The sequence below is a fragment of the Labrus bergylta genome, chromosome 23 (genome assembly GCF_963930695.1).
Source record: "Labrus bergylta chromosome 23, fLabBer1.1, whole genome shotgun sequence".
Taxonomy (NCBI): domain Eukaryota; kingdom Metazoa; phylum Chordata; class Actinopteri; order Labriformes; family Labridae; genus Labrus; species Labrus bergylta.
This window is the reverse complement of record NC_089217.1, coordinates 3,432,678-3,446,997: the sequence shown is the minus strand read 5'-3', so window position 1 is coordinate 3,446,997 and position 14,320 is coordinate 3,432,678. Positions and strand designations below refer to the sequence as shown.

At 42.5% G+C, this 14,320-nt stretch overlaps 1 protein-coding gene across 1 annotated transcript; it reads left to right on the top strand.

Moving 5' to 3' along the window:
* Positions 1-1,268: 1,268 nt before the first annotated feature.
* LOC109993582 (endosome/lysosome-associated apoptosis and autophagy regulator family member 2-like) lies at positions 1,269-14,192 on the top strand. The gene is made up of 22 exons (XM_020646573.3): positions 1,269-1,512; positions 4,297-4,417; positions 4,554-4,743; positions 4,865-5,012; positions 5,583-5,672; positions 5,746-5,851; positions 7,042-7,191; positions 7,293-7,381; positions 8,031-8,211; positions 8,709-8,837; positions 9,241-9,331; positions 9,442-9,544; positions 9,670-9,807; positions 9,875-10,147; positions 10,275-10,448; positions 11,583-11,772; positions 11,851-11,947; positions 12,027-12,128; positions 12,384-12,510; positions 12,616-12,794; positions 13,295-13,459; positions 13,791-14,192. The coding sequence occupies exons 1-22, from the start codon at positions 1,402-1,404 to the stop codon at positions 13,891-13,893; spliced, it is 3,057 nt and encodes a 1,018-aa protein (XP_020502229.3). The 5' UTR covers positions 1,269-1,401; the 3' UTR covers positions 13,894-14,192.
* The last annotated feature ends 128 nt before the right edge of the window (positions 14,193-14,320 follow it).

Below are 14,320 nucleotides of genomic sequence, written 5' to 3'. Positions count from 1 at the left end.
ATCTTGAACAGATGGGTTTTGAGTAGATAGATAAATAAACAGATACATTAGATTAGAGATACACAAACAAAAAGAGAGTAAATAAATAAATAATCCACCTCTCTGAAATGTAAATCATCTTGCACCCTAAACTTCACTCGACTTTAGCCTTCCTCTTTTAAAAACATCTGAGCTCTGAGAGAGTTGGCACACTTGGGCTAAATTAGTTTTTTGAATTAATATATATAGACTATAGACAGTTGCTTTAAACACATTAAATGAACTATTTGAACATAAGACCTGGAGGTTTTATCATTCTCCAGAGTTCACTCTCTGCTGTCAGGTGAAGAGGAGTAGGAGTTATAAAAAGCTCTGCAGCCTGCAGGCCTGTTGTCCATCATCAGCTGTCAATCCAGATAACGTGTTATCACTCTGGTGGCGTCACTGTCTGAGTGAAAGCTCAGCACTGAGAGAAGTAAAGGAGCCAACAAGATTTATAGAATACTGAGGGAGCGGTGCGTTCAAAATAAAAGCATGTTGAAGACACAGTCATCTGTCTGCAGGCCTATTATTCATCCCTTCAATGACAGAGTTCTCCAAAAACAGCTAATGCAGGGAAAGTTTGAACTATTTTATCTAAATTCTGTCTTTATTTACACTCCAAAATCATTGAGAGCATAGCCCTCATTTACAATGACGCCGAGCAGGATAAACAATGAAAAAATAACAAACATACATATACATATATGTACACATACACACATAAGCATATGCATATACTGTATACATACACACACACACACATATATATATATATATATAAACATATACACATCAAAGATAAACAAAATCAGTTAAAAAACAACAAACAGATAATAAAAAGTAATAAAAAAGAAAATAAATTAAAACATGTGCAATCAGAAGTAAAGGAGTTATTAATTACAGATCTAAAATGGCCATAAGATACCAGTGTCTTGATTTTTAAAGTGCCTTGTAGCAAATTCCAAGCTGACACTTCTGCTATATATGAATTAAAGAAACTCATAAAATACTAATTTGAAAGATTTTGTGTTGTACTTTTGAAATTACTTGACTTTGCTAATACTCCTTGATTTGTAACCTTAAACAGATGCTTCATCAGTGTGTACAAATACAATAAAATATTTATTAAGGAATAATAGCACTTTAAATTGTATGAGCTGTTCATTGCAATTATTACATTTTCAGTTTATACTTAGGATGACAGGACTTTTATTTTGAAAGGAAGAACCGGAAGTATCGTTTGTGAATTGACGGTGGGGGGTTAATAAAAGACATGCAGGCAGGCAGGCGACATCAGTGACAGGGACATCAGCAGATACTCAGGTTCATGTTGGAGGCTCCAGGCAGCGGACAGCCGGCTGTTTGTGATCCGAGCTGAGGATGCGGGAGCAGGCGTGGGCCTCCTGGTTCCCCCGCTGCCTTTTACTCTTCATCACCGCTCACTCATCATCATCATCATCATCAGTCAGAGAGCTGCGGCCGTGCGACGAGGTGAGCGCTTTTAAAAAAAGAAAAAAAACACTCATTATTAGACAATTCTCCTTTAATATCATGATTCTATTTCAGGACTCTGGTGTGCACATGAGGATGCCAAAATCAGGATCCTCACTGTTATTTCTCTTAGATTGTTTTTGTTTATTGCCTCTTTGATCCAAGTGAAGAAAAATGGCCAGAAGAAAAAAAAAAAAAACATCCACAAACGCTTCTCTGTGGGAACAATGAAAACGTGTAAGAGTCGTTCTCCAGTGTTTATTATTGGTTTGAATGCGAGAACACGCGCTCCTCTTGATGCCACTGATCGGCTTAAAAATGCGGTTCATGCCGACTATAAACACGCTCCATAACAAGATGACGCTGTCTGCTGGCCTCCATCCCTCCTCTGGGCAGCCACCTGCCGGCCAGACGGGGCCACAGTGACCCGCTGAGGAGGAGGAGAGAGAACCCCGGGCTGTGAGGAGTCCAGCCTCTGGATGAGCAGCCTGAAACCTAACATTCATCAAGGCTGAAAAATGTTTGTTTTAAAGAAAGTCAATTCAGCCACTTAAAGTTCTCCTTGAGGGGAAAGTGTGAGGATGTTAAGGGATGTATCAGACCACGCTGTCAGTCCCCTTAAATCAGTTGTTCTGGTTCAGATGGTCGATAATACATCCTGGTCACACCTGCTCAATCTGAACACCTGTAACCCTCTGCAAGACACAACGTTCATTCAGAACATTAATGAGTCATCCTAAATGACTGAGAAGTCTGCGTTACCAATGATTGGGCGGTCATGAGCGTTGTAAAGATCTTCTCATTCAACCACTTTATTTACAATCTCCTCCAGAGGACGGCTGAATCGTAACCCCCCCCCCCTCCCCCCCCCTCCCCCCGTCTCCTCTCTTCTCATCAGTCCATGACAACCAGCATGAGTCACCCTGGAGACCAGAGGAACGGATTGGCACCTGTACTTTTTATTTTATTTTATCACAGTCCCCTTTTCCTCGATCAACAAATCAGAGCGCCAGGCATCAGCCCGGTTATTTGTCTATTTACAGACAGGAGCCAGCAGGTGAATCTCAGAGCAGGTTGCCATGCTTACATGTTAATGAAGAGGTCGGCTTGTTGGGGGGAGGGCAGTGCGCATGGACTTTTATTGTTGCAGAGGTGATTAGTAATTTGAGAGAGGAAAAGCTTATCTATGTACCGCACACAAACACACACACACACACACTGCATCCCAAACCATCTCTCTCCATCCCTGATTGATTCCTCTGTACACACAGCTCAGGTCGTTTCTGTGATTGTTCCTGTTTAATTCGCTGCTTCTTAGATGTCAGCGCTCGGCTGCACAGTAAAGTCTGCCCAGATGAACAGCAGGTTCGGGGGAGGAGATGGAGACCTGCCAGAGCGAGGCTTTGGATTCCTCGGAAGATGCTTTCAAAGAAAACATGCAGTGACCTTTTTTTTAATTAACTCAATTCTGCAAGACTTGCATAAAGTATAAAGTAAGTTTAGACTGAGATAGAAGTAGGAAAAACTGAGTGTAGAAGACATTAATTAACTGTTTTAAATCTCCTGGCTGACAAATATTGCTAAAGTTATCTTGACACAGGCTTTCTCTACCTGTTTCTAATCTTTATGCTAAGCTAAATTGCTGCAGGGCTTAGCTTCATATCCAACAGTGGTGCCAATCTTTCCTTACAACCCAATTATGTAAGATTATTCCACAACTACAGTAAATATAAATTGTAATTAGACACCAGTTTTCTTAAAAGAATCAAAATACGTATTCCTGATGTGTCAAAAAGCTGCAAAACTGAAATAATCCTGCACATTTTCTCATTATCACAGTTTAAAAAAATAATTATTCAATGCTTTGTAATGTAATGAAAGGGCAAAAAGAAGTACAGGAAGTGCCTAAAACCAAAAATATATTAGAGAGTAGAATATATTATTAATGCAAAAACAATCCAGGCACACATTAAAAGTCAGAGCCAGCAAATCAATCGTCTCTAATGTATTCGTTTAACAAGGTTTTTTTTTTTTTTAATCGTACTTTCACTGTATTTGTCATCACTCGCTCTCAACGATGCCATCTGAATCTGAAAAAGCGTCTCATTATGTGTCCCTTTGGACAAAATGTTCCTCTGAATGATGAGTGCATTTCAATGATGAGCATAACGTCACAATCGGCCGTCCTTGGAAAGAAGCGGTCGCACAGATGACCTGCTGCCGTGCTCTTAATGGACCATTAGTGTTCCAGCAGTTTGTTTGTCGAGCTGATCGGGGTCAGAGCCAATGTTCCCTTTTGTGTGCTCAGCTTTCCTTTCCATGTGAAACCAGCTTCACGCTGACAACCTGTCATGTGTGTTTAATGCTGTTTCAGGGAGACTGAGGATGCAGTATGTGTTTCTATTTGTTGTGATAATTAAGTGATAAACATCGTCCATTAAGATTTTATTTGTCCTGGATAGGTATCAAGACTAAAAGTTTGACATATTTTTTTAAATATTTATTTATTTATTTATTTATTTTTTATTTTTTTTATTTTTTAATTATTATTATTAATTATTATTATTATTTTTGTTTTTATTATTTTTAAGTTTTTTAAGTTTGACATCTATGTTACCAGCTTTGAGAGACGTAGGCTAATGTTAACACCAGGATGCTAACACTCTCCAGGACAGTTCTTACATGTTGATATTTGCATGCATGTTTACGTCTAGTGTAGCATGTTAGCTCTGTGTTGAATCTGTGTGTGTGTGTGTGTGTGTGTGTGTGTGTGTGTTTCTGCAGACAGACTACTACTTCCAGTACACCGAGTGTGACAGCACAGGGTCGAGATGGAGAGTCGCCATCCCTCTGAATCCAGGCTCCTGCTCAGACCTTCCTGCTCCGACCAGAGGAACAGACTGCTGTAAGAGCTGCCAGTGTGTGTGTGTGTGTGTGTGTGTGTGTGTGTGTGTGTGTGTGTGTGTGTGTGTGTGTGTGTGTGTGTGTGTGTGTGTCTTCACATGGCAGCATGTAGAACACTGTTCTTTTCTGTGTCACAGCGTTCTCCTGTCCAGCTGGGATGTATTTAGAGATGACCACGCAGAAGTGCACGCCGTGTGCGGCCGGCTCCTATTCGCTGGGAAGCGGCCTCCGCTTTGACCAATGGGACGCCATCCCTGCAGGCTTCACCAGCATGGCCAGCTTTTTGGATTCTGGTCCAAATGGAGAGGACATTCAGGCCTGTAACAGGTGATACACACACACACACACACACACACACACACACACACACACACAAGCATTCCCAGAGACAGGTGCTGTGATTCTTCCTTTTTTATTTTGCTGATGTGTGTTTTTGTCTGTGCTGCAGCTCATCATGGACGCCGCAGGGTGTGTATCTGGAATCAAACCGAGACGAGTGCACCGTCTCTTTAGTTTACGCCGTCCACCTGGAGAAACAAGGCTCTGTCTCCTTCACCTACCAGTATCCAGACAACAACATCTTCTTTGAGTTCTATGTGAGCACGTCTACCTGCTTCATACTATTCAGTATATTCTGATGAATACATCTTACTAAAATAAGATCTATAAACAGAAGCCAACCAGGATCTTTCTTAAAGGTCTTTTAAAGCAGATTGAAGCACAATGACTCCAACTTTTATTTATTCATTCTACAATTCTACAATTCACCTAGCAGACTCTTTTTTCTGCAGATCACATGGAGTTTGGAAGTTAATTCAGTATTTATTGAATTAGGAAAGTGCACATTAATCAACATATCAGCAAACAGCATCCATGTAAATATGCGGGAATTAGCACAAAAGCTATATTTCATCCAAAGTCCTCAGGCAGGTAGTAACAAAAACCATCAAATAAATTTAAGATTACAGGAAAGCTGAAGAAAAGATTAAAACTTAAGTGTAAATATGACAAGTTGTGTCCTTAATTTCTCTCTAAGTGTTGATACAGTTTCACACTAATATGAAATTATTTAGTCGAGGTTTATGGTAGTTGAAATAAAAGCAGAAGTTGTTGTTTGATAATCATTTATTTTGTGACTAATTGTTCTCTTGTCATCGTGTTAACAGGTCCAAAACGAGCAGTGTCAGGAAATGGTGCAGACCGATGACCAGAAGTGGATTAAAGTCACAAACAATGGAGAATGGGAGACGCACACAGTGAGTAGAACTATCTGGGTGATGTAGGACAGATTTATTGTTTGTTAGTGCTTGATCTCTTTTTTTTTTTTAGGTGAATCTGAAGTCGGGGATGAACATCCTGTACTGGAGAACGACCGGCATCCTGGTGGGAGGGAAGATGTTCAAACCTGTGCTGCTCAAGAACATCCAGATAGAGGGTACAGCTTCAATCCAACACCCAACCATGAACTTAACAATCCTATTTTACATTTCAACAAGATGTGTTTTTTTATGATTCATTCCAACCCTCCAAATTATTAAGTTAAAGTCTTTATATGTGATTTTTCACACTTAAATATAATAGAAATCAAGTATATCCTCTGAAAATAACTCTGTGAGTCATGACTGTCTACAATGGGTGTAACACCAGAGTCCCACTGTCTGTGATGTTTTCAGAGTTTTCAGAGTCCTATCTTCACTTTGTTTACATCGCCCGGACGGCCGGCTGACTCCTCCCCTCGTGTATAAAAGTTGTTTAATTGAGGGACTAGAGAAAAGAAGAATAACATACTGTACTCACTGCTTAACTGTGTTTCTAGATCACGCTCATTTCAGGTAAATTTACATGCAGTGTGAAGATACCAGCATAATAAAGATCGCTAGCATTAGCATGCTAACACAACAATGCAGCGCCAGTTGTTTTGGTTTCATGCTGGTGCTCAAGGGCGACATCTGCTGGATCAAAAAATCGCATAAAAAACCTTTAAAGTGTGTTTACTGTGAATACCTGTTGTTCTTTTTTTGTCTTTCGCTGTAAACTTCATATATTGTTTGTTTTGGTCTGTCTAGTTTTGTAGCGTTGTCTTTGGACCACTTTTTGAAGGTCTTGGTCTTGTCTCAAATTCGAAAGCATGTTATTTTGTTCTTGTCTCGGTCTGAGACTGGGCGGACTCTGGATTTTAAATCAAGACCGTTATCAGACTTCTGTATTCCCCTCATTATCTCTGCCGTTAACGTTAGCAGCTGAAAACAATTAGCCACTACTAGCATAGCATTGTCCTCCTGCCCACTACGCTCTGCCAATGAAAGGCGTCTGATCCAACCTTCACAACAGGGTCCTAAGTCTCTGACTAGACTCTTCTCCTCTGTCGCCCCCCGGTGGTGGAATGAACTTCCAAACTCCATTCGATCTGCAGAGTCCCTCTGCACCTTTAAGAAAAAGCTAAAGACCCAGCTCTTTCATGAATACCTACTAACTTAATGATGATGGTCTCCATATTATTGAGCGAGTTGTTTTGGTTTCATGCTGGTGCTCAAGGGCGACATCTGCTGGATCAAAAAATCACATATAAAGCCTTTAAGAATCACCCTTTAATAGTTTGTGTTTCTGTTATTTAATGGTATACAGGTGTTGCCTACACGTCCGAGTGTTTCCCGTGTCGGCCCGGCTGGTTCAGCTCAAGCCCCGGCTCTTCATCCTGTCAGCCCTGTCCCAGCAACACCTTCTCCATAAAGGACGCGTCCTCCTGTACACCCTGCCCCGAACACCACTACTCACGTATGTGTCCTGCAAACAACAACAACATTAAACCTCAAAAGTAGTCACCTCCATAGTTCCATAATAAATTGATTTAAAACGATCTCTCCTCTCTCTCTCAGAGGAGGGGTGGGCGGAGTGTAAGCCGAGGCCGCCGTGCTCAGAGGAGGATTACTTTCAGATCCACGCGGCCTGCGACAGCGAGGGGAAGGTCTGCAGCATCTACACTCCACTCATTCATACACACACCCTCGACGTTTTTATATCACAGTTCTCTTTCTGATGGGGTGTGAATGCAGCTCAGTGAAGGGACTTGGGTTGAGGATCGGATAGTCGTAGGTTGAAAAACATCGATGCAGACCAAAATTTGGATGTTGGTCTGGTAGCTGGAGAGGTTCCCACTCTGACATCTCTCCACTCATGCATGTCCACACGTCCTGTTTGTGCATGTGTGTATTTCTGGCCTTTATGTGTGAGAAGAGAAGCACGTCTCTCAATCAGAGTGTAAACCAGCCTACTGCTCATCTCTACAGGAAGCTCCAGCTTGCTTCAAAGTGTTTTTCTGCAGTCATTTTTCATTGATTATTAGATGTGCTGTCAGCTCTGTCAGGACATTCACATGAAACCAGAGAAGTCACACAAGAAGGAAAACAAAGAAGAGCTTTGTGTGCACTTTGCATGTCATCTGATCCGAAGTCAACCTTCTTGACGACCTCGGTCTGTTCTGATTTGTATTTCTATAAACCCAGAGTTAGACTGATGATTGCTTCATTATGAATTGCATACCGCCCAGGAGTCTCTAATGTGAGCAACATAAAGCTCTCTTGTTGGATTACTTACATAAACATGTTGTTTTCCAGACTCAGGTGTTGTATCGTTGGGTGGAGCCGAAAATCTGCGTGGAGAACGTCACGGGGGCGGTGGAGCTTCCCGCGACGGGACGGAGGGAGCCCTGCCCTCCCTGCAACCCCGGCTACTACAACAGCGACGACTCCACCTGTTTGCCCTGCCCACCTGGAACCCACTCAGACGGCACCTACGGTAAACCCCGCTCACACCTGAGTAAACTCTGTCGCTGTATTGATACAAAAGGAGCTTTTTGAATCTGTTTTTATTCAAGAGAAATCAACTCAACACCTTGATTTGTTTCTACTGATTCATATTCACACTGTGCAAATCATACAAATCTATTCTGTGACACACAAAGCCTTGACATCCTGTGACACTCCCTCCCCAGTATCTTCTCATTCATAGACGTTATGTGTGACAATAAAAGCTCTCCGATTGGTCAAATGAGCTGCCATGTTTGTCCTAAGGATTTTGAAAGAGGAGAGCCAGCAGGATAATCCACTCCTGAAAACATGGTTCCTTTTGCAAACACATTCTTTTATCAACATTATTGTGATCGTCTAAATGAAGCTTGTGTGTGTGTGTGTGTGTGTGTGTGTGTGTGTGTGTGTGTGTGTGTGTGTGTGTGTGTCTGTGTGTGTCTGTGTGTGTGTGTGTGTGTGTGTGTGTGTTTGAATGTTTTCCACCAGTGTGCACTCAGTGCCCTGCAGGTACGGAGCCAGTGTTAGGTTACGAGTACAAATGGTGGAACGTGCTGCCCTCCAACATGAAGACTTCTTGTTTTAACGTGGGCAACGGCAACTGTGACGACATGAACGGTGAGCGCCATCAAACCAATAAGGGGAGAGGGAGAGGGGGGGGGGGGGGGGCTGGAAGGACATTTTGACAGCACTAAAAATGATAGTGTATGGATTTTATTGTCCCAAAGCAAAAAAGAACATCCCACTGTTACTGCATTAGAAACATCTGAACAGAACATCCACCCAGAGAAACACATTTCAACACATCCATGTCACACCGTGCAGACAGTATACACATTGCTTTTACATACACATTTTATATATCCATAAAGAAATAGGCCATGTAACCGTTGGATTATACCACAGAGTGACTCAGACGTGTTGAACGGTGCTCCTCTTGATTTCAAATTCTCAGGTTTTGATTTAGTTTGAACTCATTTTGGACAGTGCAGTAAAAACGATGATGTCTTTGGTTCGTCAGGGTGGGAGGTGGCGGGGGACCACATTCGCAGCGGAGCGGGCAGTTCAGACAACGACTATCTCATCCTCAGCCTGCACGTGCCCGGCTTCAAGTAAGTGTGGAAGAAGAAGAAGAAGAAGAAGGAGGTGTTAACTGTGTTTCTCTGACAGCACAGTGAACATGTTTATTATAAAAGTGTTGTGTTTGTTTTTTTTCCGGCAGGGTCCCAGCCTCGCTCTCAGGGATGACAGGCAGCGAGTTTGGCCAGATAACCTTTGTGTTTGAGACGATCTGCTCGGCCGACTGTGAGCTCTACTTCATGACGGTGTGTTGATTTTTGCATGTTTGGAGTAATTAGGTGACAAATATTTCAAAAAGAGGAGAAGCTGTGGTCTAAAATTTCTGTCTAGTAGTCCAACCCTGTCTGTTTCACTCTATCGCCCCCTGCAGGATGTGAACAGGAAGAGCACCACAGTGGTGGAGTCCTGGGAGGGCAGTAAGGGGAAACAGTCGTACTCTCACAGCATGACCAGGAACGCCTCTGTCACATACACGTGGGCCTTTCAGAGGACTAACCACGCCCTGGATGTAAGTAAACACGATGAATCCAACCTTTAAAAACATACATTAAGTCATTAACACTGTCTGTTCACAGGTGCGTCGTTATGTGAGCGACATGGTGAAGCTGTACTCCATCACCGTCACAAACGTCCTGGACGGCGTGGCGTCATCGTGCCGGGCCTGCGCTCTGATCTCTCAGAACTCCCAGCAGGCCGGCTCCTCCTGCGTTCCCTGCCCTGCTGGTTTCTACATCCACAGAGAAACCAACCGGTGTCAGGAGTGTCCGCCAAACACGCACCTGGCAGGACGCCACACCTACGGCCAGGACGCGTGTGTCGCCTGTGGACCGGGAAGTATCAGCAACAAGGTGAGAGGACCTCCCCCATTTTTTTTCTCTCCTGCATATATCATTTTTCTTCAGTATTATAAAGTATTGTCCTTTGTACATCTTCTTTGTTATTTATTCAGAGTTCATGTTTTTGTTCTTCTTTCAGGAACACTCTCGTTGCTATAGCGACTGCTCCTTCTCACACACAGAGAACAACCGGACGCTGACCTTTGACCTTAGCCCCCTGCGTGACGTGGCCTCTGTGATCATCGGGCCGAGTTTCACCTCTAAAGGGACCAAATACCTTCACCTCTTCAACATCAGCCTGTGTGGCCATGAGGTGAGTCACACGTACTTCATATTGTAACATCTGTAGAAACAGTATACTCTTTAAAGAGGTCATATTCTGCCCTTTTTGGGGTTCATATATTTAATCTATGTACCTACTAAAGTATGTAAAGGCTCTGAAGTGCCCACGTTCAGAGTCCCCACGTGTGCCAAGTCTGATCTGATTGGACGGCCTTAATGGGCATACAACATGAGCTGCTGGGCTTGCCACAACGAGCCAATGGGCTTAGATCAGTGATCTCACACTGACAAGACATCACACTGACAAATTTTTATCGAGGGGGGCTAGAACCGAGCGTTACATGCAGCTAATGCTACAGCTAACAGGAGGACATAGGAGAAGCTGTGTTTCCGCAGACTTTGAATTTTTGCACATAGATGTTCCTAAACATGCACAGGACACTTGGAAAACACACTAAAGGGCATATAAAACCAGAAAAAGCAGAATATGGGACCTTTAAAATCACATTTAATGCATACAAAACCATGTTTCTAAACCTTTGAATAGATATTTTCTTTAAAAATGTATGGCTAGTTTTTTCAAATATTTCAGGGAACATTACCAAAACTTCTAGAGATTTTTTCTGAAAATTACTGGGCGCATTTCTGAAGAGTCCTTGGAAAAATTATTTAGAATTCGCAGGAAAATTCCTGAAAAAAATCCAGACGGCAATGTTTCTGAAATTCAAGAAAAATTCCCAGGAAAGATTCTGAATTATTTTTTTGTTTCTGAAAATTCCCACAATAATTCCTGGTTTCTTAAAAATCCACATGGAAATTTACAAAAAATACCATGAAAAGATCCCTTAAATTTCGGGTAAAAATTTTCGAAACCCAGATAAATTCCTGAAAATGCCAGGGAAAGATTCCTAGGAAAATCCCTGAAAAAGATCCTGAAATTTCTGGGGAAATTTTTGTGAAATTCCAGAGGATGTTCCTGTGAAAGTTTGGAGGGAAAAAACCTGTGAGAATGTTCAAAATTTGTGAGGAAATTTCTCTGTAAAGTCACTTCAAATTCCAGATATTCTTGGGAAAATTCCCAGGAGAATTTCCAGAAAGTTTCAGGGTAAATGTGTTGGATTGAAGGTGTTGTGAAGTGACAGATAATTTCCATGTGTTGCTGCAGGGGAATCGAGCTGCTGTCTGCACAGATAACGTCACCGACGTGGCCAACAAGGACGATCAGAGCGACTCGGCTCGATTCGTCACCTTGGTTGACAGTTTCATCTGTCAATCAACAATCATCCCAGCGGATGGGCGGGGCTTCAGGATGGCCATTTCCTCCCAGTCCATCAGCCTTGCAGAAACGTTCATTGGTAAGATTCTTGTTCAACAGCAGCTCGCGTCTCTCTGACCATTAGCCGCTAACGTTTGGTTTTTTTTCCCGTTTCCAGGGGCGACAGTGGACACTGTGCTGGACGGTGTGAACGCCAAACCAGATTTCTTCCCTGAAAGCTTAAAGGACGTTCCAGACATCAACTTCTTCTACAGGTACAACATGAAAGACAGAGTGTGTGTGAGTTTTGTCGTACTTAAACCTTGACCGTGACCGTTTCTCTTTTCTTTTAAGGTCAAAGCAGCCGACAGCCTCGTGTGATCAGGGTCGCAGCTCAGTCATCACTGTGCGCTGTAACCCCGAGAAGTCTGAACGAGGAGAAGTCTCTGTGCCCAGGTCGGTGATACTAGATGTTTAATCTTTACAGCCATGCACAACTAGAATGTTACTGGTTATTCATTTGTTGGAAGGGAGAGCGATAGAGAGTGTGAACATGTTACAACCAATTTCATAAAAATAATGAAAATATACACCGGGTTTCAAAGATGTCAAGAGAAGGTAAAAATATGCCAATAATGTTTGATATCAAAATGTAAAGGAAACTTTATTAGAAACATAATCTGTGAGATGATGGGTTTGTTTCTGTTGCAGCTCCTGTCCTGCAGGAACATGTGATGGATGCACATTTCACTTCCTGTGGGAGAGCGCGAGCGCCTGTCCACGCTGCTCTGAGGAAGACTACCACAAGATAGAGGGAGCGTGCAAGGGAGGCGCACAGGTAACACACACACACACACACACACACACACACACACACAGTGAATCAATATGACCAATAAAGTAAAGACTGTGTGAATTCTCTGTCTTTCTTTCTTTCTTCTAGGAAACTCTGTATGTGTGGAATGAGCCCAGGCTGTGCACCAAAGGCGTCTCCTTACCCTCCAGAAGCTCGTCTCCGTGTGAGGCCGTCGCTCTGTGGCTGAAGGTCGGGGTCGGCGGCGGAGCCTTCGTGGCCGTGCTGCTCATCTCTCTCACCTGCTATTTCTGGAAGAAAAACAAGAGGTCAGAGACGCCTGCTTATCTGACACTGCAAACTATCTCAGGCAGGGCCAACGTGCTCATTAGGATCAGCTTGAGGTGTTATTAAAGGTGGAGACATCAGCTTTTGTTAGTGTGTGGAAGCAGAGACTAAAGAAGTACACCATGGGTATATTGTTCTTTACTAGAGATTGTTTGTTTGTTTGTTTTTTTGGTGTTCACGTCATTCAAACCAGAAAAAGTCCTCAGTCTTAAAACTGAAGTTAACCTAGATACGTTTCTAATTTTCTAAATCACTGAAGAAATAAAAAGAATTCCACAAGTCATGAAACTTTAAGAAAACACAATTTTCTGCAACAGAATGACTTTTTTGTTCTTCTTTTTCTGCTGTTGTGATGAACTAACATTCAACAGGAGACGTCATGAATGTGGTCACAGCATGTCGGTTCAAAAAAATTGGTATTTGCTGCACGTTGGACGTTGTCGTGTCATGATGTATCTGCGTCTGTGGTTTGTGTGTTCAGGCTGGAATACAAGTACTCTCGTCTGGTGATGTCTGCCAACAAAGAGTGTGAGCTGCCGGCTGCAGACAGCTGTGCTCTGGCTGAGGGGGAGGAGCCTGAAGACGACGTGGTTTACACCCAGAAACCCTCGCTGCTGGGGAAACTGCGGGCCATCGCTAACAAGATGTGTGTGACTGATGGCAATTTGATCCGAACTCAACAGCAGCGTTAATTCTAACAAAAAGGCTAACATTAACAAACACTTTACATTCAATATTAGGCAACGTAGAAGTTAATGACCTGTCCTCTCAAACGTAATGGCTGTCCATAGCGAGCCTGACGAGCAGAACGTTTTTGATCAGACACACGTGTCAGGAGATGACTACAGGGAATGTCTGTGCCAAATGTTTTCAATAATTGTTGAGATTTTAAGTCAGAAAACAAAATGATGGACCAGGAAACACTTCTTCAGGTGTCTCCAACTGTCAAATGTACGTTTTTTTTTTTTTGTGTGTAGTGAAACATCTGCCGATCCACAACTCTTTCAGCACGGGGATGGGGATAGCAGCGAGACCGTGCCGCTGAACTCCTCTCAGTCCGATCGATGGATGCTCAGATGAACACATACTAACAGAGAGAGAGAGAGAGACGGTTAAATTAATGAGGAGAAGTCGGTGAAGTAGGAGCAGTGAATAGCTGTAATAAGCAGATTAAATCATAAATTCTGTATTTTCAGTCCTGTTTTTACTTTCTTGCATGAGTAACTGAAAATGTGATGATAAAATATTTGTAAAATTGTAGAAACAACTTTTTTCCAATCTGAGAAAAAAATAATTTCAACTACTTTTAATTGATTTTTTTTCAAAGTGTGGTTTATGTCCTTTTACTTTTGATTAAAAGAATATTTCCTCTTATCATACTTTCTGAGTTTCTGTGGGAATTTGTATTCTGGACTTTTTAGTTGCAGTACCGCAGTTTGACCACTGGGGGGGAAAACAACCAGCAGGATCAACGCCCGGTCGGTCCCCTCTCTCTCTCTCTCTTTCC